At 41.7% G+C, this 27,276-nt stretch overlaps 1 protein-coding gene across 14 annotated transcripts in view; it reads left to right on the top strand.

Annotated features, from left to right (window-relative positions):
* The window catches only part of NTRK2 (neurotrophic receptor tyrosine kinase 2), a 361,214-nt gene that overhangs the window by 61,703 nt on the left and 272,235 nt on the right, over window positions 1-27,276 (top strand). For all 14 annotated transcript variants that reach the window (XM_003267478.4, XM_030809390.1, XM_030809384.1 and 11 more), the window contains 3 exons: window positions 13,339-13,374; window positions 16,690-16,790; window positions 24,019-24,118. In XM_003267478.4, coding sequence (XP_003267526.1) covers window positions 13,339-13,374; window positions 16,690-16,790; window positions 24,019-24,118 — 237 coding nt within the window. The remainder of the gene's footprint in view (window positions 1-13,338; window positions 13,375-16,689; window positions 16,791-24,018; window positions 24,119-27,276) is intronic.

The raw sequence follows: 27,276 nt of genomic DNA, 5'->3' as shown, positions 1-27,276 counted from the left end.
GTCTCTTCAGCTTATCTGCCATCGGCCAAAGCAAGTCACAGGGCCAAAGCCAAGTTAAGGGGCAGGGAGTTGTACTCCTCCCAAGAAGGTGATGAGGAAATTAATAATTTTGAACAGTTATCTGATATACACTGGATTAATAACTACTCCAGGGTGCTTGGGTATCTTATGAGAAAAGAGTTGTTATTATTATTATTACCATCATTGTTGCAAGTGTTTAATGAGATTTTGTACCTACAATGGCAAAACCCATGCAAAACCGCAAGCACAGGAACTGTGTTTGGTTGGCTCGTGATGCATTTAAGATTTATTTTCTAGCCTCTTACCTAATTCAAAAAGGAGAATTCTGGTTTCTCATCCATGGGTGAGAAATTAGTGTTTTGGACTGTTTTGCTTACCCGGGCTGACTGAGCTGAGTGATTCTTTTATTGGCTCCTGAGCTGTTTTTCTAGGAGTGGTGATAGTGCCTCTCTGGCCAAAGGCTAGGACTGCGGAAAGGATGGCTAGCACCAGGGGTCTACTCTGGGCACAGCAGGAGCATGTCAGTGTGAGCTTCAGGAACAGTGGGACAAGTGTCATGCATTTACCTGCTTCAGATGCTGTCCTTCCGTGGAGTGTTCTTACCTACTCAGTCTCATTGCCCAAATGCTTGCTACCAATGTGGTGGCCAAGGCCTGTGTTTGGATGTTGGGAGCTGTACATGAATAGAGTTCCTCACCAGAGTAGCTCTGAGTCAGTCAAAGTCATGCAAAGATGACTTGGCGGAGAGAAGGGAAAATAGAACCCTGGAGACTTATAAGGCAGGGGTTGCTTGGGGTGCATGTACCTGTGTGGCTCCCAGGGCCCCACCACCAGCAAAGGTGATCCATGCAAAGCCATCTCTGCAAAACAATAAACAAGAATGCAGTCCTTCTCATTACATGATAAGTTCCTATTATTTTGCTCTTTACTAGACCTCTTTTTAAATGCACAAGCTTGCTTAGTATATTCAAAATGTGATTTGGAATATGTGTTTGATTTACAAACAGCAGCCCTTCAGGAGCACATAAAACAAGCAATATTTGGATGCAATACCCAGACACCCCTGGCTGTTGCTGTCTTTTCCATTAAATCTTCCTCTTAATTGAGAGTTTAGCTGCTTGGCTATGGTCGCTGTAGTAAATCTCTAGCTTGCAGTGTGCAGGAAGTCATGTTTGAGGGAATAACAGCTTCATAGTTAAATCCAGAGACACTGATTTAGGACAGTAGCTTTTTGCTTGTTCTTACATAAACTTTTTACTTCTGAATAATTTTAGATCTGTAGAAAAGTTGCAAAGATAGTATAGAGCATTCACAGACTTATCACCTCCCCCACCATTGTTAATATCTTACGTTACTGTGGTACATTTGTCACAAATGAGAAACTAATATTGGTACATTACTAATAACTGAACTTCCGACTTATTTGAATTTTACCAGTGGCCCTTTGAAACTCTTGGGGGCAAAACTTGATTCAGAGTGAAGGTCTGCAGTGAAAAGCTGTCAGAAGTGGTCTGAGTCTTTTGATATCAATGCACAGTACTGTCGGTGTAAAGCCAGAAGCTTCTGTTTTCGAAAGGATTTTGATGTCTTTTCTTTTGAACATTTCTATATGGTACTGATATTTGGTAGAGCTGAACTCTTCTTATCCATGGGGCCTCATTTTCATTGATCATTTCTGTTAGTTTTAACTTAGCTTGTGATGGGGAAGAATTATTTTCTGGTATAAGAATAACTTGGTGTTTCTCAAACATTCCCTTTAAAAGAAATAATTATTTATAAAAAATACAACTTAGGCTAAATTTTATAAATATATTTCCTTCCCTTCTTTCTTTCCATCTTCTTGTTCATGAATTTGTTAGGTCTTTAAAATATTAATATCTGCTTTTACCTGTGTTTTTTTTGGTTCTCTTTAGGTATTTACTTAAGTGTCAGCTATCAAGGAGTAATAAATGAAAGTGGAAATGAAGGAGACTTGGCCCAGGGTGACAGTGGATATAAATGGCCCTAGTGGGCTATAAACCAGTGTGACCGATTAGAGATTGACCCCACTTGGCTTGGGAAATAGAATCGTTGTAGCTATTTATGAGACTCACAGCCATAGCACACAGACAATGACCTTTCTTAGAATTGCTTCCTTTCTCTCTTAACGTCCTTTAAAACTAAAGAAAAATAAACAAATGGCAAAAGAGAAAAAAATTCCCTGCTGGTCTAATGTACATTCCAAGTTAAGGATAGCTGGTCAAGTTTGGCTTTATATTCCATTAATACTTCTACTGTTATCATATAGTAATTGATGAAGAAGTTTAGCTCTCACAAATATTTTTTATAAGAAATTTCAGCTACTTTCTCCCAGTTGTTTTGGTAAGATCCCCCCCTTCCCTTTTTGTATTTGTTATATTGGAAGTTTCCCGGCTTACACGAAAGCAGGCAGCCTGGGCTCACTGTGAAGCTAGTTGCATTTCCATACAGAGCCATAATTAATGTGACATCTCTGACATCCCTTAGAGTATGTGCACCTCATTCAGCTTAGAGCAGATTTCTGCTCAGGCACACTGGCTCATGTCTGTAATCCCAGAACTTTGGGAAGCAGAAGTGGGCAGATCGCCTGAGCTCAGGAGTTCAAGATCAGCCTGGGAACATGGCAAAACCCCTTCTCCTCAAAAAAATACAATAATTAGCTGGATGTCGTGTGTGTGCCTGTAGTCCCAGCTACTTGGGAGGCTGAGGTCAGAGGATTGCTTGAGCCCGGGAGGCGGAGGTTGCAGTGAGCCAGGATCGTGCCACTGCACTCCAGCCCGGGTAACAGAGCCAGATCCTGTCTCAAAAATAAAACATAAAAAATAATTTTTTAAAAAGAACTAAGATTTCCATGGGATGGTCATTTTGCTTAGGAACTTGTTTTTGAAAACAGAGAATAAAAACTGTTGAAAGAAACTGAAGCATAAATAAACCAAAAGTCTCCAAAACAAAAATTGGTGAGCATGGAAGAGGGTGGACCAATTGGATGTAATGACAGTCCTCATAACCTTTACTCCCGCTTGGGATGCAGACACTAGGTGAGGTGGCAGACACCCTGTTCTCTACTTGGAGGAAGGATGGTGAAGTTCGACCCCAAGCCAGTGGCAGCCCAGTCCAAGGGGGTGCCAGTCACAGCATGTGAGGATGTGAAGCAGGCATTAAAAGAGAGCGGCCCAGCGAACCAAGATCCCTGTGAAATGTTTCTTGAGAGTGCTGGGGGCCTTGCAGACCCTGCCATTTCCCCAGCCAGCAGGCTAATGTGGAAGGACAGGTACTAGCAGATATTCAGATGTCAGCAGGACCCCAGACACCAAGCCAGCACCCTTCCCCATCTGTTAATCACTGGAAGCCTGGCTAGTAACCGAGAAAGAGAAAATACCTTCCCAGACTCCAGATACTAAATTGATCACTTTAGGTCCCACATTTAAGAATTGAACCTAGCTCTGGTTACTTTGGGATTGTGTTTAAGGCATAAAATGCAAACTTTCAGCTTCAAAATGAAATCTAGAAAACCATGATGTTTCTCTTCTAGCACACTGAAGAGCACAACTTGTGGCAATCAAACTACAGGAGTTTTATGTTACTTTTGTTTTCCATCATGTCTTTAAAATTGATTCAGTAGGAGAGATCTTCCCTGGTTCCCAGAACAGTAGCTTCCTGCCCCTTGTTGCACATTTCAATCAACTGGAGACTTTTTGTCACTGTTTTGTTTGATTACATTTTTAAATACACATTCCTGGGGCCTAGCTTTAGCAACTCAGATTCAGTGGCTCTGGGATGAGAGTTGGGCTTTGGCTTTTTTTGTTTTTAAGGTCCCTAGTGATTCTAATGAGCAACCAGGAGTGAGCTTCACTGATTGGAGGAGAACTCTGAGCTGTGTAACATTTTTCTGCTTATGATTGAGTGACAAACAATCCTTTGGTTATTTTCGGCTGCAGATAGAATCTCAGTTGAGAAATGGCATGTCCCACCCGAGCTAGAAATGAAAACTCTGGGTTTGAGCTCATGGCCAGTCTCCTGTTCTCCCCAAGTTCAGGCTGGCAGTATGGGGTCAGGGATGGAGTTTGCTGAGGTTTCAGTGTCCCTGCTGCCCAGGTGAAAGGGGGTGGAGAAGGAGATGACAGGGAAGTTTGCTCACTAGTGGCTTTGTGCTCTTGGAACCTGGGAATGTTCAATGCTGATGTGCAGACTTTCTTTCCCGGATACCTTTGTGGGCTCTTGGAGATTTCTCTCTCTGTATTTCCCATGACATGAACAAGTGTGCCTCTGCTCCAGCTGGCACAAGCAACTCCTAACTCCAGGAAAGTACTTTGTGTTGTTGGGGTCCCTCAGCAGGACCTAAGACTCCCCACAAAGACTTTCTCCTGTGCTGCCTTTGGACTGCAGGGGACACTCATAGTCTCTTGTCCCCTGGGTGTACAGGTCAAGCCAAATGCCACCTATACCCCATGGCTGCAGGTTTCTTTCACCTTCTCTGGCAAGGGTCAGGCCTTGTCCTCTGAGCCATCCATTTGCAGAGAACATAGTTCAACTCTCAGAGTGGTTCTGTGGAAGCCCCTCGGTGGGGCGGTGTCAGAGCAGCACTTCCCCAAAGAAACTTCTTTATAAATCCTTCCTTGTTCTCTTCTTCCAGAGATCTCTTACACTCTCAAGGTGAATCAGACATTTCCAAGGACATGGGTCCAGTTCTCAGCCAGTTCCTTTGTGATTTCTGCCTCTGAGTGCCTCACATCCACTTTGGTATAAGTTACTGAGGCAGGAAGAGTCTCACTTAACATCCTGTTCTGCTAGAATCTAGGGATTTTGAACAATGTGCCAGCTGTCTTTGGAGGTATGAGAAACAGAGGGTCCTGGGCTACCCCTTGCAGGGAGTTATAACACTTGAGACAACATAGACCCTACCTCTTAGGAAGGTGGCAGGGGTGGGGTGCAGGATGGTGGGAATAAAACACAGCCTCTTGCCCATAGAACAAAAGACACCCTAGCCAACCATAAAATATAAAAGGTGGAGAAACACTTGGCTGCTTATTCCTGTCCCCTGTTCCTCTTTGAGGTTGCCTTTATTCTGGTTGTAAGAGATCAGCTTCTCATTCCCAGGGATGTCCCTGCCGTGATATTAGGCAGGACCCAGATGAAGGTATGCAGAAATTATAGGCAATGAAGGACAAAGACACCTCTTTAAATCTTCTTTCTCGTGGAAGCCAGGGAACAGAGACTATTAAATGGAATAGGTGGAACCTCTAAGATTTTACTTCTAAGGAGATAAACTTTCACTTATTCTCAATTCAAACGACTCATTCAGATCGATGTTTGAACTTGGAATCCTGAGCATAGTTAGCCTCCACTCTCCATATTATTTAAAGAGCAGATTTGGTGCAGTGGGAGGGGTTTGGGTTTTGAATTCAGATCTGATTCAGTCACAGATTTGAGTTCCATCCTCCATGATCTATGCGGCTTTGAGCAATTTTCTTAACACCTCGGAGTGTAAAGTGTGACTTTCCTTCTCCATAAAGTGTAGGGTTCTAGCCCCAAGTAGAGGGCATCCTTGTGCCTACCTAAGGAGAGGCATACATTGAGCACCTGCCTGTCATGTGTCAGCCCCAGCTTAGAAGGTTGCCGCCTTAAGGCTGAGCATATCTGAAGTGCCCGATGCAGTGGCTTACACTTGATAGGCAGGTGCTTGGTGTTATTTATCCTCTCCTTAGGTAGGCATTGAGAATATGATAAAGGAGGTGAACATTCCCCACCTCCCTTTGTGTTTATGCCCTGTAGCCATGAGGGAGAAACTTTCTACCCAGAAATGCTTTTATCCCAGACTAACTCTGCCCTTCCTTATTCAGAAGCATGAAGCTTGCCCAGAAAAAAGATCTTGAGACTCTATCATTTTACTACCTGAGCTTTCTAGACTTGGCCCTTGATATGATTTGGCTATGTCCCCACCCAAATCTCATCTTGAATTGTAGCTCCCATGATTTCCACGTGTGGTGGAAGGGACCTAATGGGAGGTAATTGAATCATGGGGTGGACTTTTCCTGTGCTGTTCTCGTGACAGTGAATAAGTCTTATGAGATCTGATGGTTTGATGAAGGGAAGTTCCCCTGCACACACTCTTTCTTGCCTGCTGCCATGTAAGACATGTCTTGCTTCCCCTTCACTTTCTGCCATGATTGTGAGGCCTCCCCAGCCATATGGAACTATGAATCGATTAAATCTCTTTCCTTTATAAATTACCCAGTCCTGCGTATGTCTTTATTAGCAGCATGCAAACAGGCTAATACAGCCCTTTAAGGAGAAAATTAAGTCAAAAATTTGACCCACCTTTCAGAGGGTGGGTCAGTCTTAGATCTTTCTGCTGTCTAAGCTCTTTTCCCCCTTCTCGTTTTCATTTGGAATGTGGCCTAGAAATGTGCTGTCAGGGACAAAACCAATCTCCTGTCCTTTCTCCTTTTTTATAGCTATGGTCAAAGATACCCTGACTCCAATATTTAGGTACCTAGCTATTACTTTGTGTTTCATTGAAAAAATTGTCATTTTTTGCTAGGTACAGTGGCTCACACTTGTAATCCCAGCATTTTGAGAGGCTGAGGCATGAGGATCCCTTGAGGCTGGGAGTTCCAGGCCAGTCTGGTCAACAAAGTGAGACCCCGTGTCTACGAAAAATAAAAAGAAATAAAAATAAAAATTGTCATCCTTCATGCTCACTGAGACCTTTTGACTCTGGTAAAACTTCTCAGTGAGTTGTTAAATCAGGGCTTCTCAAACTTTAATGCACATACCAAACTCCTGGGGACCCTGTTAAAATGAAGATTATGATTCAATGGATTTGAAAATGGGCCCAACTAATGTATTTCTAACAAGCCCCCAGATGATGCCAGTACTGCTGGTCCATGAATCATACTTTGCGTAGTGAGGATGCCCTGCAGAAGCTGGAGGGGCTACTGGAAGAACTGGTCAGGCATCCATCAAGATGACCTCACTGACTTTCCCTGAGGATATCAAATAGTAATAACAATGCAAATATAGAATAGATGGTGCACAGAGATGCCCTTTAATTGGTTTTGGCATAAAGTTGGATGAATTCAATATGTGGCTTAAGAAGGCTAGGGAGAGTGAATAAAAAGTAGAAACAGCAGTTGCAGGCACGTACACACACACAGGGTGGGGTTATCTGAGGATTTTTCAGAAGTTCTCATGTATCCTATTTAGCTTACCAGCCAAAAAGAAAGACTTGTCTAAGATGAAATTGATCCACTATATGTCAGTCATTGAAATTCAATCCTACATATAAAAATCCCTTCATGAACCAGAAAGTGTACATGGAGACTGAGTGGAGATTAGAAGTGATGAAGGTTTCTTTTTAAGTAGAATTTGAGGCAGAAATTAATGGCAGAGAGATCACTTATGATTTGTTGTGAGGAAGAAACCTGGAGCCTTTGTTAGCATTTTCTGATCAGATAGCCCAAGTTGCAAGAATTTTGAAGGCCAGATAGTCCTATAAATGTGAACATCACATTGATGCAAAGTAGATTCTGTTCAGAATCATTACCCAAGTGATTTAACCCTTTAGCTTGGAACAAACCTAACCAGAGCACCAGATGATAAAATACCATCGTTTTAAAGCTTACCATTCTTTAGGCAGTGCATAAAGAGTGTCTCTATGGCCCACTCATTCAGGAAGAATGTCACAGCTCAAGAATGCTCATTCACACAAGCAGTGGGAGTCAGTGACTTGCGCTTCCTAATTCGGGAGCTCCTGTCTCCTATGCGAAATGCACGTCAGGAACAAACTATAAATATTGGAAGAGCTTTTTCCACAGCTTCTCCTTCCGTGCTGTTTTATCGAAAGATTCATGACATCTGGATGAACCAGAGCTCTCTGCGGCACTTAGAATGCCCCACACTGGTGGATTTAGATTCGGTGTACTTAGTCTAAAGAACGAGGGGAGAGGAAATTTCTCCAAATGTTATGCATTAAATAAATCTCTCTTGGCTTTATACTATTTGTTCCTTTGGTCTTTTATCAGGACCTGTTTCTTGTCCTGGAGGTGAAGGAGAGAAGGTTATGTCTGCTTTTCTGCCTTAAATAACTGAGAAGAGAATGATTTGACCATACATTCAGAATAATGATAATTAAGATTTATACTTAAATAGCTCCTTATACCTCAGGAGTACTAATGTTAGTTAATTATGCTTCCCAAAACTCCTGAGGAATTGCTAGAGCCAATGCTATTATCCTCTCCTGTCTTACAGAAGACTCCCTTGTTACAGAAAAAATGGAGACTCCCACTGCTGTATAGCAAATGAGTGGTTCGGCAGAAAGGAAACCCAGATATTGCAATGCCAATTTCGGGTGCTGAGTTCAGCCTGCCCTTCCAAAAGAGAAGAGGAGAAGAACCTGAAAATCAAAAGGCTGATCCCCCCATGAGTGAGAAAACACTGTCGGCAAAGCAAGGACAGTTTAATTGAATAGAACAAATCTTTTGTAATTGCCTTATCATATGGAATTCTTTGAAATATTTTTCAGGATCACATCATCACATTAAATAGAGTCTGCAAATAGAATGGAAGAAAAGTCTTTTCTCTCTCTCTCTCTTTTTCTTTTGGTAGAGCATTAGAGGGAGACTAAAAGTTTAAAGGAAGGAAACAGATATGTCTTCCTGGCCTCCCTATTATTTTTTATCTTGTTAGCAGAATGGAAAATGAACCCTATTGTCAGGCTACCTCTCTTCCCATAATTTATTTTTTTTATCCTACAAACCTGTTTTTCCTTTAACTGTAGACTCTTAACAGTTGAAATGTCATAAAGATGTTTTCTCTCTCATCAAGATTTACATAAAGTCATAAGATTATTCATGAGCTATAAGTGAGTTTAGAAGATGGAAATAAAAAGGCCCTATTTTAGGTTATTTTGCATGGAATTAGGAGGATGGTGCAGTGCTTGGGTTTGATGCTGTTGGGGAAAGAAGAAAGTGATTCTATCTTTGATGTGTGGAAGCCCAAATGCCCTCAGGGCTCATCTGCCTCTTGGAGGTGCAGACCTCACTGGCTCCCTGGGAAGCTTTGTCAGGAGTGCGGCTGTGGCTGTGATATAGTCGCTATCCTTCTTTTACTATTTTTTTCAACTTGTATTTTAGAATCAGGGGGTGCATGTGCAGGTTTGTTATGTGGGTCTATTATGTGATGCTGAGGATGGGGATGTGATTGAACCTGTTACCCGGGTAGTAAGCATGATATCCAATAGGCAGTTTTTCAGCCTTCCCCCCATCCGTCTCTCTCCATCTTCAGTAGTCCCACTTGGGGCACTTCAGGCTGCACTGTGGACTGGATACTCCCTTCCGGTAATTCTTGAAAACATTCCTTAGGTCAAGAACAAAGTAAAGGTGAGTATGGCACCTTAGGATGCTCAACACATTTCTTCAGAAAACAGGATTTGACCATCAGATCTGCAGACATTGGTACTTGGCCTTCAACCTCTTTCAACTGAGGACTTGCAGCTTACGTCCCAGTGAGCTGTGGGGGTCGTAGACAGTCTGCTGCTTGTTTAGAACTCCAGTGGGTTGAATAGAGTTCCTGGATTTCAATATTTTATTCCACTGTCTCCCAACATGAAGATTTAAGGCTTGATGCTACTTCTTGCTACCTAAATCTGAGATTTCTGATTTGATGAGTGCTACTAGGATAGCACTCAAGGAATCATAATAACCCTTTCAAAACCCCACTTTCAGGGCATGCCTCAAGTCAGATACAGCTTCTTTGTCTTTCATTAATTCTCTTTTTCTTGGATTTTTTTCTCATAGCTAGTGTTTGTCTTTCCTCAGTGACCTTTTAGTCCTAAATATCTCCAACAGGGCTTCCTAACTTTAGCATATAACAGTGTGAAACAGTATGTAATGAAGGAACCATTTAGAAATTAGACTTAAAAATGGCAAGACATTTTCAACATCTGACCATTGCCAGAAGTCTAAAAAGAAAGCGATATATTTTTTCTGTCGGCGCTTAAAATGATGTTAATAATTACCTTACTGTTAGAGTGTAAATATCATGAGAGGTTTTGCTAAACTAGGAAGTTGCTGGAAGCAAAATACTTGATGAGCTGGGGTCAGCTGTAGTAATGTGACCCTCACTTTTCATAAACATTAGGTCTCTGCATCCTCTCATGTGCCAGTCTAACTAAACCTTTGTATAGTGAGAGGTGTTTATTTGTTGTGGTGAGTAGACCCTTGTCAGACGTAGTGCAGTATGCTTGGGACAAATAAAAGCAACTCTGTTATAGTTCGTCTCACATTGTCTTTCTGCGAGTTTCATAATCTTACACTAAATTTGGCTATTGTGGACAAAAGTAAAGTGACAGTACTTGTCATACATCTGGGAGGATGAAGTTGGGAAAAAGTAGTGCTTTTCACAAAGTTTAGATATGGCCTAACGGTTTTGCTGGTGAAGTTGGTAGGAAAGGCATGCACTGATATGAGTCATAAGTCTGGATGGACACTGACCTATTTTTTATTAAATTAAATTAAATTTTTTATTTATTTTTGAGTCAGAGTCTCACTTTGTTGTCCAGGCTGGAGTGCAATGGTGTGATCTCGGCTCACTGCAACCACCACCTCCCGGGTTCAAGCGATTCTCGTGCCTCGGCCTCCAGAATAGCTGGGACTACAGGCATGCGCCACCATGCCTCGCTAATTTTTGTATTTTTAGTAGAGATGAGGTTTCCCCACGTTGCCCAGGCTGGTCTTGAACTCCTGAGCTAAGGTTATCCACCCGCCTCGGCCTCCCAAAGTGTTGGGATTACAGATGTGAGTCACCACGCCTGGCCCTGGCCTATTTTCTAGATTATGGGCTAACGTCTTTATTTATGATTGGACCCCAAATCCCATTTTTCCATACCTAACATTTGTTACAGTGAATAGCTGTGATGTTCTTGGATCTTCCTAGGGGCTTCGTGTGGGTAGTGTGTTTGGGTGTTCCTGTTCTGCAACGTGGCAGATTAAACCTGTGTGTCATTCATAGTCACTGAGGCCGTTTAAATGTGTGGCTGAGATAAATCTGGCTCTGAATCCTCAGTCTTTTCACTTTCTTATTGAGCTGTAGGTGTAAAAGTGACGGTGACCACAGGCCCTTCTCTCACATGCGGGGGAGTCCGTGGGGGCCTGAGAACAAATCAGTGGCCAACTCCTCCCAGGCTAAGCAGTGAAAGCCCCAGAACCATAAAAAGCCCTCAGGCCTGGGCAGATGGAAAGGATGTGGCTGGGAGCATCCCCGTTTTAAAACTTGTAAGGAATCCTCTTAGTTCCTGGCAGTCTGGGATGGTTGGCCACCCTACTGCAAATGAAGACCCACATACTTATATCCAAATATTTAAAACTTATAAATCAAATCAGTGAATGTGAATTGTGAAATAGAGTAGGTTCCACCTTCCTGCAAGACAAATGTATAGTTATGATGCTGTGGAAGGCTGGATTTGAAGCTGAAAATCTCAGATTGTGTTGAAAGGCACATAGGGAAGAGGGACGAGTGAAATCTTCTAAAATAATGGATTACTGAGCACTTTGAAGACTGACTTGCTCTCTTGGGCTTATAGAATCTTTCCTTCAGCAGGGGTAGTAAATTCCCATGGTGAGGGGGACTCCATTTGGTCTACGGCTTTTGTAAAGGGAAAGGACTTCAGGACAACTGAGTCCTCTGCAAGTGACATCAGAAGGGCAGCCCCTGGGACTTCTTGCTGCTGCTTTTTCATTGAATTAGCCCTCAAACTACAGGGCAGCTTTCAAGACTCTTCTCAGAGTGTTATAACAGTTATAAGCAACCCTGACAAGACATATTCACATATGGTAACTCAAAATGAGTTTGAAATGGTGTTTCGGATAATAAAATTCTTCAAAATATGATTGAAATTTACTGGAATCGATGACTTTGCATACATTGATACAGTGCCATCACATGTGGCTGCACAGGGTGTGCACTGCACAATTTCCCATCACATGTGACTGCACAGGTGCACAGGGTGTTCATGGCACAATTTCAGGTGATGCTATTCACATGGACTACAATATTAAAGGCGCCCCCTAGAGTTGTGCAAAGCATGCACTATACAGCAGTATGTAGCATCCCTGGATGGAAGTACACAGCCATTCATTTCATTTTTTTTCCTTGCTAAAATAGATATTTTTCTAGTTGAAATGCGTTACAATTCTAATTTGAACACTGGGGCCACTTTTATTTGGTTCTTCATTTAGACTAACCTTGATTATTCACTGGGGAATGCATGAACAGAAAATTGGCTCATTTCACTTTACTTCAATGGCATTTTCCTGCTAAGGGTTCAGAAGTGAAATGAAAACTGAGTAAGCTTTATGGTTTACAAGTTTTACTGTTTCACATGGCAAGTGAGGACTAAAAGCATAGGAAATAGCTTTGGAAATTCATTTTGCAATCACTTAAATGTTAAAACAAAATTTAATTTTATTTCCAAGTAGACTTTCATGTAGAGACCCAGTTAGCTCTGATTGGAGAATAAGTAGCAAATGTTTTTGTTACCAGTTCTTGTTGATGCTGAGTTTAAAAAAATGTTTTTAGCAAGTCTCACAGGAATACCTTAAAGCGGAATATTCTGATCATCTTGGTGACTTCAGTGCCATCCCTCAAAATTAAATTGATAACTTTTACATTTCTCTCTGATATGCCATTTTTTATAACTTCTTATACATCAATGATTTCAATAGAGGAAGTACATTTTATTTTTCTTTGTTGTGTTAGGGCATAAAAAAGGTGTCTTCAGCCTTAGAAACTCCCCTGAAGATAAGGTGGAGAATAAAATTGTGCTTTAGATAGCATTATGCAGGGTGGTTAATAATATGCTCCTGAATGCAAATGACCCTGCTACACACTTGACAGTAACCCTCAAACCATCAGTGAATAACAAAAGTGGTACGAAAATTATCTGTCTCTGGAATAAAAATACCGAAACTGCAATGAAAATAGCCAATTGTATAATGGAAACAGTATCAAAAAAGGATAATGGTAATAATTCATTGATTGCTGAAGTTTTTCCAAAGCAATTTGTCATTTTGTTTTTGTGATTTCTTTTTTGGAGGGATGAAAGTGGGAGAACTGGGGAGGGGAACGCAGTTAATGTGGAAGAACTCAAGAACTTCAAGTTTTGTTTACCTGTCCTGTAAAAGCAGTCTATTAAATTGCGAAACTTTAATGTATGTTTAGCTTATTTTAGTTGGTATAGGTTAGTAATTTTTTGACTCCAAAATGCATACTTACAAATCTTTGCTCTGTTTTGCCTTTTAGGTGCAAACCCAAATTATCCTGATGTAATTTATGAAGGTATTTATCACGTTTTCTACTTTGTATTTCTTTTTCAAAATGTTTGTGTATAATGAAATAAATCAACTGAAAGAAGACTCTTCTAAGCTCAGTTAAATATACACTTTAAGCATTACGTAGGCCAAAATAGTATTTCAAAAATCATTCAATATTGATGGCCATTTTCCCTTGACATTTACAGTGCCTGTAAATAGCACTTTCTCTCTCATACCCTGTTCTTGGAAGTAGTAAATCCATTCCGTTGGCTGTAACAGACATCGTATTTCCTTAATTGGGAACTAATTACCTGTTTAAAACCCATGGCAACCAAGAAAAGGGAGGTATGTCAGTTTCTGGCTATGACAGGAAAGCCGATTCAAAATGATGTTTCTTCTATAACGAAGGTGTTTGGCTCACAGACAGGAACCTCAAAGGTAGGGCTTGATTTAGGGTTGGTTAAAGCAGCAGCTCCACTATGTCGTCAGGGACCCAAGTTCCCTTCATCCTACACTCTTTTGCCCACCATTCCAGCTTCACTGAAGGCTGGTCCCCTTGTGGTTACAAGAGAATGTCGCGGGGAGCTGCTGCCATTCACAAGGATGGGACAAAGGGAAGTGCTCCTGAACGCGTCCTCAAGGAAAGAGAACTTCCCAAGAGACAAGAGCCTTTGTATCCAATTCAAGACCCAGTTGGGTCATAGTCCATTCTTGCCCTTATTACTGGTAAGAGGGATGGATTATCCCTTCAGTAACTAAATTCACCCCCAGACTTTAAGTCAGCTTCCCCGAAGGTGGATAGGCTTAACCCCTTGAAAAAAAAAATGGGATTCTCTCAGGAATGTGGAAAGAAAGAAACCAAAGTCCATTATATTAGCTTTTTTTTTTTTCTTGAGATGGAGTCTCACTTTGTTGCCCAGGCTGGAGTCCAGTGGTGTGATCTGTGCTCACTGCAACCTCCACCTCCCGAGTTCAAGCGATTCTCCTGCCTCAGCCTCCTGAGTAGCTGGGATTACAAGCACGTGCCACCACACTCAGCTAATTCTTACATTTTTAGTTAAGACTGGGTTTTACCATGTTGGCCAGGCTGGTCTCGAACTCCTGACCTCAGGTGATTCACCCACCTTGGCCTCCCAAAGTGCTGGGATTACCAGGGTGAGCCACCATGCCCAGCCTATATTAGCTTTCGATGGAATATCGCATCTCTCCTTTGCTATTTTGATCGAATGCCAAGGATGTTTTCCTAGGTGTGAAAACCCATATTTAACAGATTTCCAAGCCAGGAAGCCACTGTTTGGGGAAGTGGAAGGCTACATTTCAAGAGTTGGCTTTAAATTTAGGAATGATTAAAAGATTGATTAGGCCGGGCACGGTGGCTCACGCTTGTAATCCCAGCACTTTGGGAGGCCGAGGCGGGCGGATCACGAGCTCAGGAGATCGAGACCATGGTGAAATCCCGTCTCTACTAAAAATACAAAAAAATTAGCCAGGCGTGGTGGTGGGCGCCTGTAGTCCCAGCTACTCGGAGAGGCTGAGGCAGGAGAATGGCGTGAACCCGGGAGGCGGAGCTTGCAGTGAGCCGAGATTGCGCCACTGCACTTCAGCCTGGGTGACAGAGCAAGACTCCGTCTCAAAAAAAAAAAAAAAAAGATTGATTAAAACATTATATTTATATATTTTCTGTAAAATATTCTGTTCTTTAATTTTATATTTATATATATTGATTGATATTTTACTTTTTCTATAAAATGAGCTTGTTTGTATGTTTATTATATGCGTGTGTATTTAACCTGAGCTAATTTTAAGTTGGGGAATAATATTGTCTTTACCTGCTTGTGCATGTTAAGCCATATTTCTTCCAAGCTGTGGTTTGGCTGATTTTTTGCATATGATTTGTGTGTTGTTTTGTTTGTATTTGTCTTGATACGGTTTAAAGGAAGAATCTCTCAAATTGTTTCACAGAGAAATAAGTTTGAATTGTGGTTTTACATCTTAAAATTACATTTTTGACCCTTTCTCAGTTAATTTAAGACTTTAAAAATGTCATCTTCCTGTTAGCCTTAGATCCCACTTTGGATCTTTTGGCCAAAATGTCATGATATTAAACTATAGACACTCGAATGATCTAAATTTTGCAGATGTAGTTGGCTATAACATGAAGAGGGAAAACTAAACAAATAAATGATATCCATTAGTGTTTAAAATTAGTTTTAAGATATTCAAAAGGAAAATGATGAGAATGTGGTTTTGGCATTAAGAATGAAACAGCAAACACATAGAAAATAGATTTTTTTCTGTTATTTTTTATTCACAAAGGAACACATTGCTAATAAAAATACAATTTAAATTGGTTGCCCCGAGGCCAGCATGATGATTCTACCTGGAGAAGTTTAGCTGGGGCTGCATTAACAAGGTAGCCTCTTCAGGATGGAAATTGAAGGCAGTGTATGTATTTAGAATTAAAATACAAACATTATAAACCTCATTGTTTGCAATAAGTTTACCAAGAGTTTTCCGAGACCTTTAATATGTCGTATTGCTAATAAAAACTTTGACAACCCCTGAAAAAAAATCAGTCATTATTTCTATCCTGACTCATGTAGACTAAAATTGATCCAGAAGGCAGCAACTGCATTTGCGACTTGGTGAAATGAGAACAGAGCGTTAACAATTCTAAGTATTGTGTGGATCTACCTTTTAATCATTCTGAAACTGAAATATTGGCAATTCAGAACTCTTCAAAAAAGTTTACGTGTGGACCCAAGTTTCATACTGATGCTTGTTCCACATCTCCTCTTACGTCTCTGCCCTTTGTGCAAATAAGTTGCACCTGCCCTGGAAATCAGTGTTGCTCATTTCAAGTCTGGCATCACCTGTGAGCTCTGCCATCTTCTTGCCTTCACCTGGTCATGTAACGTTCCTCCACTGATATTCTTCAGCTGTAAAACTGGTAGTTATGCTCTGTCTCTGCAGACCTTTCCGGGTCTATAAATCTATGACACGTAGATGATCGATTCCCTGTCATACTTGTTTTAAATATGCCATCCATAAAGGGGTATATGCTTTTGTGCAAAGAAAAATCCCTGAACCAGGTTTGGGGCTGACCAGCAAGACAATGATGTAAAGGTCTGGGTGGAATAAAATGTGGGCGTTGTGCAGTCTCAGCGCTGCAGTGGATTGAACTCAGCAGCCTGGTCATGTCCCTCCACAGCCAGACTGTCGGGGGTTTGGAATCTTTGTGATTTGTCTTGCTTCGTTCTGGCCCTTACTGTGGCCTGTGTTTGTTGGCAGCTTAATGACAACTTCATGTTCTTCCTCATTCCCCCTTTTCCCACTCAAGATTATGGAACTGCAGCGAATGACATCGGGGACACCACGAACAGAAGTAATGAAATCCCTTCCACAGACGTCACTGATAAAACCGGTCGGGAACATCTCTCGGTGAGTGCAATAAATAGGTGTCTGAATTGGTTCTGAGCATGTTGGATGCCTCCATGTTAGAGGAATGTAGCTGCTTCAATAAGACACTTTTATTGTTCAGATATAAATAGGGTGTTAAAGGTTGGAAGAATTAATAAACGGCTTAACAAAAGTGATAAAGCTGTTATATGGCCTTTGACTTACTTGCTGCTTTTGTGCACCACTTTTAGTTGTTAGTGGTTCCTATTTCAATTATCTGTGCTTTAGAAGGGTATCACTAGAAGAGTAAGAAACCAGCTTTATCATTCAGGGACTACACGTTCATACCTGTCTCCTTAAATTTTTAATATACTTTTGACTGCTCGCTAGATGTAAGGAATCCAGTAGCTTCTGAAAGGGACTGGCAATGGAGGGGATATAATCATATGAATAAAATTAAGATTAGTTGTTTAGAATTCATCAGAGACCCTAGAGGTGAATATTAGCACCTCAAATACAAATAGAAGCACAGCAATGCAGCACAAGAGATAGAAGTGGAGGAGCAGATGTTTTGTTCCCTGTATGGGCCGGGTGCGGTGGCTCACGCTTGTAATCCCAGGACTTTGGGAGGCCGAGGCGGGCGGATCACGAGGTGAGGAGATCGAGACCACGGTGAAACCCCGTCTCTACTAAAAATACAAAAAATTAGCCGGGCGTGGTGGCGGGTGCCTGTAGTCCCAGCTACTCGGAGAGGCTGAGGCAGGAGAATGGCGTGAACCCGGGAGGTGGAGCTTGCAGTGAGCCGAGATTGCGCCACTGCACTCCAGCCTGGGCGACAGAGCGAGACTCCGTCTCAAAAAAAAAAAAAAAAACAGTTTTGTTCCCTGTAGCTGGGACACTCTGAGGAGCCTTTGTGGGGCAAGTGACTTTTTGCATGGCCTGTGCAGGAGGGTTGGGATTTTGACATACAGGAATGGAAGGGAAGGGCATTTGGGGCATGTGAACAGGAGCTTGTAGGTGGAGAAACATCGTGAAGGTGCTTGATTGGAGGGTAAGGCGTGTGCAGGACAGCAGGGTTGGAGATACAGATTGTGGCCAGGTTGTAGGTCTTGACACAGAGTCTCAGGTGTGTAGATTTACGGTGCAGTGAAGAGCCATTGAAGAGGGAAGTCACATGATCCCAGGGGTCTTGGTCAGTTGCTCTGGTCCGAACCCAACAACTTCCTCCAGTTGTTTCTTTTCCTCACTGTCATATGCACACAGAGCTTCCTGTGAACTCTGCCTCCTTATAAATTCCAAATCTGTCCATATCTCTTCACCTCCACTGCCACTGTCACAGGCTAACCCAGGGGTTGGCAAACTATGACCCATGGGCCAAGTCCAGCTCACTACCTGTTTTTGTATGGTTTGCAGGCTAAGAATGGTTTCTACCTTCTAAGTGGTTTAAAACAACAAAAAAGAATGGTATTTCATAACACACGAAAGTTTTGTGAAATTAAAATTTTATTGTCCATGAACAGAGTGTTACTGGAACACAATCACTCGTGTTCATTTACTTACTGTCTGTGGCTGCTCTTGTGCTCTGATGGGGGTGGAGTAGTTGCAGCAGAGACCATATGGCCTGCAAAGTGGAAAATACTTACTTCTGGCTCTTTACAAGGAAAGTTTGCCTCAGTTGTTCTTTCCTGCATGACCATGCAGCCTCCTAACCCATCTCCCTCTCCCACCTTTGTGTTTTCTGGTCTTTTCCCACACAGCAGCCCGAGTGATCTTTGTGAAGTGCAGATCAGATCACTTTTTTTTTTTCATTATAATTCTCAGAGTCCTCTCACTGCAATTGCAATAAAACTTTTCATATGAAAGCCACAATCTTCATGGTGGCTTATGAGCCCTGGGTGACCTCATCCTTCCCGAGCTCTCTGACTTCATCTCCCATGCTCTTCTCACTGCTTGCCACCTACCTTTTTCATGCTCTCTCCAGTGCTCCAGTCCTGCTCTTTGTATTTATGGCTCCCTGTCCCAGGCATTTGCTTCCTGATAGCCATGATGTGGCTTCAGCTAGGTGGCCAGCAGGCAGCCATTGCCCACTTCCATTTTCTTCTGAGCAGTTATCATTGTCTGGAATGACCCCATTTATTTGTTTGTTTAATGTATTTTTCTCTTCTGTAGATCCTTTAGTAAGACTCTTAGTAGGGGCAACTGGTCAGTGTTTTTCACAGCTGTCTTCTTAAGCCCTCAGAATACTGGCTGACACCTAGTAGGCACCTAGTACATTTTGCAGACTGGCTAGAGTTGCAGTGAACAGTTTAGGACAGAGGGATTGGAAGGGGGTGATCAATTAGGGGTTTGGTGGAGCAATAAAGACATGTGATATATACTTGAACCAAGGCCACGAGAGTGGAAATGGGAGGTGCATAAACAGATGCAGTGCAACTGCAACTTTATGCATATCTAGTGTAGAGGTATGCATGCATGCACATGCACACACGTATACACACAAACACACATGCTTCCATAGATGACTACATGAAATAGCAAGAACAAATACCATGGTAAGTCAACTGGGGAATGGTATCTGCTTCCTGCCGTATGCAATCATTTTAGTTTTTAATTCTTATACCAATCCACTTAATATTTCTTGGTGTAAGAAAGTTGTTTGTGTACATAAGAAATCCAAGCAGCATGTATTAAGCCCAATTACACAAAATTATATGTTGACTTTAGTTTTCCGGGTTTTTTTTTGTTTTGAGGTGGAGTCTCGCTCTGTCACTCAGGCTGGAGTGCAGTGGCACGATCTCGGCTCACTGCAAGCTCTGCCTCCCGGGTTCACACCATTCTCCTGCCTCAGCCTCCTGAGTAGCTGGGACTACAGTTGCCTGCCAGCATGCCTGGCTAATTTTTCTGTATTTTATTTAGTAGAGACATGTTTTCACCATGTTAGCCAGGATGGTCTCAATCTCCTGACCTTGTGATCTGCCGGCCTCAGCCTCCCAAAGTGCTGGGATTACAGGCGTGAGCCACCGCGCCTGGCCTTCTGGGGTTTTTTAAATACAAATGATAAATTTAGGCACCTGATTGGCATATCTCCATCTATAGTATAGTTGCTGGAAGGCAAGATCAGTAAGTTTGTATATTATGACTTTGCGGGAGGCTCCTAAAATCTGTATGAGAGGTGCAATATTGTGTTTTATAGAATTTGTGTGGTTCAGATATTTTATATATAAAGAGTTCTTGATCACAGGAAGGATCATTAGATTAGAAGAGTTTGAGAGCCAAGAAGCAGATACAAAAGTTAAAAATGTTTCTGGTCCAACAAGTGCTCTTCTGGCATCTTGTTGGATTTGCAGCGGAGGGCAGATCTCCCTTGTTCTATCCTAAGAAATATCCTCAGATGAAAACTAACCCATCAAGCAGCCAACCAACCAATCAAATAACCAACCAAACAAACTCACCCATGCTCATCTCCCGTGTAAAAACCACCTCAACACATGCAAGGTACACAAAATTCTGCATTTCTCAAACAACCTGATTTTGAGGAAGTTATTCTTTTCATTGTCAAAAGCATCCTTGTTTATGAAAGGATTTAAATTTAGAATGGCTTCAGTAGCTTTAAGTATTTGTTTGCAGATCCTTAGCTGCTTTTCAGCAGTAGAGCCCACTTCCCATTTTCTAGGTTGACTTACACATTCTATACCTAGGTAGAGAAGCCAGGGCAGGCATTACTGTCTAATGAAGAAGTGGAAGCTTGGATAAGTGAAGCATCTGTTCTAGCTGTCATGACTGGTAAAAGCAAGGTGTCCTGTGAATGCGGGGATCTAGGACTCCTAAATCCCAGTTAAGGACTGTCCAAAGCAGGGAAGAGACTGTACTGTGGTACTGCTGCATGGTTGGGGGACTTTCAGGCCAAGTCATCTAACCTCCCCTATCCCAGTTTTCTTATTTATCAAATGGAGTTTGGCTTTGTTTATTTAGGTATTCTCCATCTATCTGTAGAAGTCTGCAATTTAAAAGAAACTTATAGCTAAAATACTATGATCTCTTTCCCGTGAAAACATTAGTTAGAAATAAAGATTTTTAAAAAACACCCAAAGTCATGAGGTCAGCTTGAGTGAAATGGTTATGTTTATCCATAATTAGTTTTGTAGGAGTTGCTGCCATTCTGTTTGTATATAGGCTGCAGAGACAGAGTTAGGTCTGTATTGGCCGGGTGCGGTGGCTCATACCTGTAATCCCAGGACTTAGGCCGAGGCAGGCGGATCACCTGTGCTTGGGAGTTCGAGACCAGCTTGACCTACATGGAGAAATCCCGTCTCTACTAAAAATACAAAATGAGCCAGGTGTGGTGGCACATGCCTGTAATCCCAGCTACTGGGGAGGCTGAGGCAGGAGAATCACTTGAACCTAGGAGGCAAAGGTTGCGGTGAGCCAAGATCGCACCATTGCACTCCAGCCTAGGCAACAGGAGCAAAACTCCATCTCAAAAAAAAAAAAAAAAAGTCTACACTCAAACATTTGCAGAAGCGTTTTTGGGGAGATATACTCACAGTTAAAGTACCAGAGAAGAGAATGATCATGACTTTTGCTCCACACCGGCCAAGTGCTTTGTATGTCCTCTTTTTGTGCTTTGTGACTTATTTAATGCTCTTCTCTTCTGACATGAAAGATGGTGTCCTGGGAGAATTAGCCATATGTTTTTATTTCCCTGCCTTCATTCTCAACCACATGCTTTGCAGAGACAGTGTAGTGGATACATCACAGGATTTATACTCAGGCAGGCTTGGTTCCATTTCCAAGCTCGGGAGGTGTGACTGTGAGCTGCTTACTTAATTTTTTTGTAAATCTTAGTTTTTTTCATCATCATCATCATAGCTGACGTTAATTGATTGTATATTGTAGTAGATACTGTTCCAAACGCATTGTCTGCATTAACTCATTGAGGATTTACAATAACCTACAAAGTAGAATAATTATATTCTCCATCTTACACATGAAGATTATGAGATGCAGAGAGGTTAAGTAATTCTGAAGTCGTGCAGCTGAGTGAGAAATCTAGATTTTATACTCAGGAAAAACCCATGGTCTTAATCTCTACCCTATAATGCCTCTCACTATGAGATGGGTATATCAGTCAGAATAAGCTATGCTGCCATAACAAAACCTCCACATCTTCGGGACTTAAAACAACAAAGCTTTCTTTCTTGCTTCATTTCATGTATTGGCTAGGAGCTCTGTTCAGCCTTGTCCTTGTTCCAGGACTGTGGATGACAAAGCATCCACATTTTTAAAAGTTAGCCTTTTTTTTTTTTATGACAGAGATAAAGAGCACCGTGGAGCAGGTGGAGCAGGGTTCCTCAACCTTGGCGCTATTGGCATTTGGGGATAAATAATCCTTTGTTTGGGGGGCTGTCTTGGGCACTGTAGGATGTTTAATAATGCCTGGCCTCTACCCACTAGGTGCTAGTAGTACTTTCCCCCTCATTGTGACAACAACCCCAAATTGTCAAGTGTCCCCTGGATGGCAATATTATCACCCTTGGTTGAGAAACACTGCCTTAGACTAAGATCTTGGACAAGAAGTGAAGTTCCACACCCTGGCAGTGACACAAGTCTCAACTAGTCACATGAACCACCTAACCACAAGCAAGCCAGGAAATGTATCCTACAAAGAGAAACACAGAGAAAACCAGAAATATTAGACAAATAGCATTAATGATTACTACGGATAGGGACAATAATATCCATCTTAAAAATTGTTATGCAGATTCTTAGGCCAGAATGGCTGTCTAAGACATCTCAGAGCAGGCACTGGCAACTATGTTCAAGTCCAGCTGCTGCCATTGTAAATAAAGTTTTATTGGAACACAGTTATGCCCATTTGTTTACATATCATCACTGGCTGCTTTCATGCTCCACTGGCAGAGCTGGATCCTTAGTTGCAACAGAGACTGCAAGGCTGGCAAAGCCTGAAGTGTTTACCATCTGACCTTTACAGCAAAAGTTTGCCAACTCCTGGTTTAGAGAAGCCAACTGTTTTTGGAAGCAGGACTTTGGGCTGAGTAAGACTGGAAGGAGACACATATTGCTGCTGACAACTTTGCTCTAAAATGTTAAGATGCACTTAGAGGAGCATCATGCCTTGGTCAGCAGCAATGGTAGCAGAGTGATCGCATTTCTATGTGTACCTCTGTCATCTCTACCTCCGGGATGGGAGAGGATTCACATATATCTACATCTACCCTCTTGACTTGTGTAATCCACACCTGGCAATTACATTTTTAAACTTACTTAAACTTTTTTAGGCTTATATCATATATATGGGAAAATGCACATATCATAAATGTACAACCCAATGGGCTTTCACAAGTGGAACTCACCCCAGAAGTGCCCTCCTGCTCCCTTCCAGTGCCACTCACTGTTCCCAGGGTACCTGACTTCTAAGAGCAACAATAGCTAACCTTAAAAATAGCCTTTTATTATGGACAATTTTCAAACATGCACTTCAGTAGAGAGAATAGTAAAATGAACCCCATTGTATTCTTCACCAGCTTCAAGAATTATCTGGCTGGATGCAGTGGCTCATGCCTATAATCCCAGAACTTTGGGAGGCAGAGGTGGAAGAATCCCTTGAGCCCGGGATTTCAACACCATCCTGGGCAATATGGCAAAACCCTGTCTCTACAAAAAAACTTAAAAATGAACCAGGTATAGTGGTGTTTACCTGTAGTCCTAGCTACTCAGGTGGCTGAGGTGGGAAGATACCCTGAGCCCAGGAGGTCGAAGCTGCAGTGAGCCATGATTGTGCTATTGCACTCCAGCCTGGGCAACAAAGTGAGACTCCGTCACACACACACACACACACACACACACACACACACACACACAGAAAAATCACCAGTATTTTGCTGTTCATATTTCATATTCTCTCTCTCCCTTTCTCTGCCCACCTCTCTTTCTCTCTCTCCTCCCTCTTTAGATGGATGGAAAGAGAGATGTAATATTTTTTAAATGCCAATTGGATAGTCATTTTTACAAGCTTTAACTTATGTTTTCTCATTTGTAAAGTAGGCATAATAATAGATCTTACATACTTCACTATAGGGTTGTCACAGATTAAGTGAGTTGGTGTACATAAGGCTATTATAAGAACAAGTGGTAAGCATTCAATAAATACAAACTGCCTGTATCATTATCATCATCATGATCATCATCACCATATGATTATAGGGAACTAAATAGCAAGGTTGTAACCACCCTCCCTTCCTTTCTCTAGGTCTATGCTGTGGTGGTGATTGCGTCTGTGGTGGGATTTTGCCTTTTGGTAATGCTGTTTCTGCTTAAGTTGGCAAGACACTCCAAGTTTGGCATGAAAGGTAAGAAGGGTTGTGTTTATTTAGCTTCTCATGTGGATCATTTTTGGCTTATGACTAATGCTAATTACCACTAAAGAAGGAAGCGGCTAGATTTATGATGATTAGGTTTTAAGGCTAAAAAAATAGTAACAAGGCTTTGATACTACAAATCAAGACAGAGCAAAATAATGTTGATTACTCAGCACTACCCAATTTTCCATGAGAACAGTTGTCCCAGAAGACAGAACTGGATTCTTGAGTATCAAGGGACTAATAAAGATATGACAAAGAAATAGTACTTGATGTTTCTTTTGCTCCAGAAGCAGGTGAGACACAGTGGCGATAGGATAGCCTGGACACATGTATTTTGTGCAGAAAGGTCTATTCTGCTGTACATTTGATTCCCAAATCTTCAGTGGTATGCTTTTGGTGTTGCTCCTGCTTTTCCAGATCCTCATTCTTTGAAATTTAAACAACAGTGTTATGAAGCAAAATAAGAACAGCTATCAGCAGTACATGGAAGCTTCGTGAATGCATAGCTTTTTTTTTATTTAAGTGGAAAAATTAGCAGGGCTGGATTAAAAATTAGGCACTAATTGACCCAAAATAGATAACTTGTCTTTTTTTAGAGGATTGAAAATTAATTTTACAGGGAAAACTTGTATAAATTTCTCGTTACATAAAAAATGCCTTGGAGCAGTGATTTAATGGTTTAAGTTTCAATGATTTAAAACCATTTGCTCTGAAGTTTAAACTTATGTATTGGATAATATGCTAGTGTTGTATTTTGTGTGGTCTCCTATAGATAGACAGTATTTAAAAGTGTCTAAATGGGAATGCTGTGAAGAAGGTTTAGTGGTGTCTTAGGTGCGTTGGAGAGTAGGTTAGGTGAATTTTCTTTATCTGTGTGGTCTGTTAGAATTACAAGTAATGTTGCTAATATTGCTATTTACTTGAAAGGGGATGTTTCAGTAGCAGTAAGTTGCCCAGCATACACTGACATTGGGGTAGAGCAGACCTATTTCTGATGTTTCCTCTTTTCCCTTTGTTGGTGCCTGTGAACATTTCTAAGCCAGAAATGAAAAGGGAGGAGTGGTGGTAAACTGGGGCTTAAAATAACTCCAAAAACCTCATCCTGGTTCCTGCTTGGCCAGCTGATCCTTGATGTTTCTTCCAGGGAGAAAAGGTCTTTTATTCTCCAATTATAAATAAGGCTTGAGAGAGGGACCACCCCACAGTGATTTTAATTCATCCTGTGGGGTGGTTCTCAAACTTGACTGTGTACCAAAAACTCCTATAGGACTTGAGAAAACACAGATTCCTGGGCTACCCCCAGAGTTTCTGCTTTAGCAGGTCTAGTGTGCACCCGACAGCTGGCATTCCTAACAGTTTCTGGAAAATACTGATCCTGCTTGCCCTGGTTGTTGTGTTCTCTACACAACAGTATAGAGAATCACTGTTCTCTACAGTAAACATGGGCTGCCAGGCCCCCTTCGGAGTGTGACAAGGTGTTGGGAGAGACATCGCAAACTAAACTCACCCACAGCTTTGCACACATTTTGGGATCCCCATATCTCAGCTGCACCCAGGCCCAGGCTAGGCAGCTGCTCTGTGTGTGCCGCACCCTACCATGGCATTTGGCAGTTCTCATGTTTATCAGGTGCTTTCTTTCCTTAGAGGCACTTGGACTGGATGTCTCTAAACATAGATTTCACTGGAGGCTACCAACTAACAGTAGAGTTTCCGGTCTTGAAGGGTTTAGTTGGAAATATTTCATCCCATGAGCTTTTTGGAGAGAGGATATATCCAGGTTCTTCTGGGATCTCAGCAAAAGCTAAGTGGGAATCCATGGAGCAAAATTTAGGAGCTTCTTCCCACCCTTGGTTTAGGAAAACCACTGGCAGAATTACCAGTAAATGGCAACCTACTCCTTACAATGTGGCAATGGAGGAGAAAAAACGTAGACATTTTCTTTCAGAGAAGAAAATTATGTTGCATATTGAGACTCCAGCACTAACGCTGAAACAGTATTTCATTTAGATAATTTGGGGTGATTACCACTAAAGCATCGACATTTTCTGAGTATAACCTGAGGGCATCCTTAATGAATTATAAGAAAGAGTGTGCTTAACCCTGCCACAGAGCCAGTAAATGGCTTCCTACAGCAGTAACTACTACACATATTGTATGTTTTGTTCCCTCATTCCTACACACAAATAAAATCATTTTTAGAAATTTTGTCTCAGAGATTTTTTTTTTTTTTTTTTAGAATAGCTTACTGTTCTATTTTAAGCTACATGTCTATCTGGGGCATGATGTGAACAAAAAGAGCCTGATCTAGGGTTATTGTTTTGCAAGTCAGATGTCAAGTTGATAATCTTTGGGGATCTAGAAATTAAGATATGGTTCATGCATTGAGTGCAGATAAAACTGCATAAAACATGGTATTTAAACATTAATGTGAGTCAATGTATTTTAAATGCTATTAGAGCTGGGATTACCACTGAAAAACATATGTCTTAAAAAAGGGAAGAAAATGTAAAAATACTATTATGCTTCCAAAAATAACCAGGGAATGTATTGGTTGTGGTTTCTTAGTAACAACGGTATGAATTGTGCATAGCTTTGGCCAGGACTAGGCACCATGTAAGAGGCTTGTGGCTGCTGTGCAGATGAGCTGTTCAGAATGTTATTCCTTCCTTCCTAAGCATCTTCGGGGAGGGTCTAAGCCCATCCTTATTCTCTTATGCTGGAGGCAGATGGGACAGGAGGAAGGTGGCTGGCTCACCCATAGGCACTCACAGCTTTTTACCTATCCCTAGCAATGCGCGGTTTATTTTGAGTGTTGACTGTTTCAATCTGTAATGGAAAACTCGAGAATATAAATGACAGTTCAATGCTGTTGATATGAAGGGCCCAGAGGAACAAACCCCAGAAACCTCTTGAGGTCACCACACTACAGCTGAATGCAGGGCAACACAAGCTTTATGGATTGACCTGAGATCCACCCCTTATTCCTGCAAACATTATTTATGGTGTTGCTCCCATGGGGAGGTGATTTCTAAATTCCAAACTAGTGAGTGAAACTTGGATTTGTAAATACAACCAGTGAGCTGTGGTGTTGTCTTTGAAGATGGGTCCGCAGGTCTGTAAGCTTCATTGGGTTTTGTTCCTTGTTC

The sequence above is a fragment of the Nomascus leucogenys genome, chromosome 1a, assembly GCF_006542625.1.
Source record: "Nomascus leucogenys isolate Asia chromosome 1a, Asia_NLE_v1, whole genome shotgun sequence".
In the NCBI taxonomy this organism is placed as follows: Eukaryota; Metazoa; Chordata; class Mammalia; order Primates; family Hylobatidae; genus Nomascus; species Nomascus leucogenys.
The sequence above is the reverse complement of the archived record's forward strand: the minus strand, read 5'-3'. Positions and strand labels throughout refer to the sequence as shown.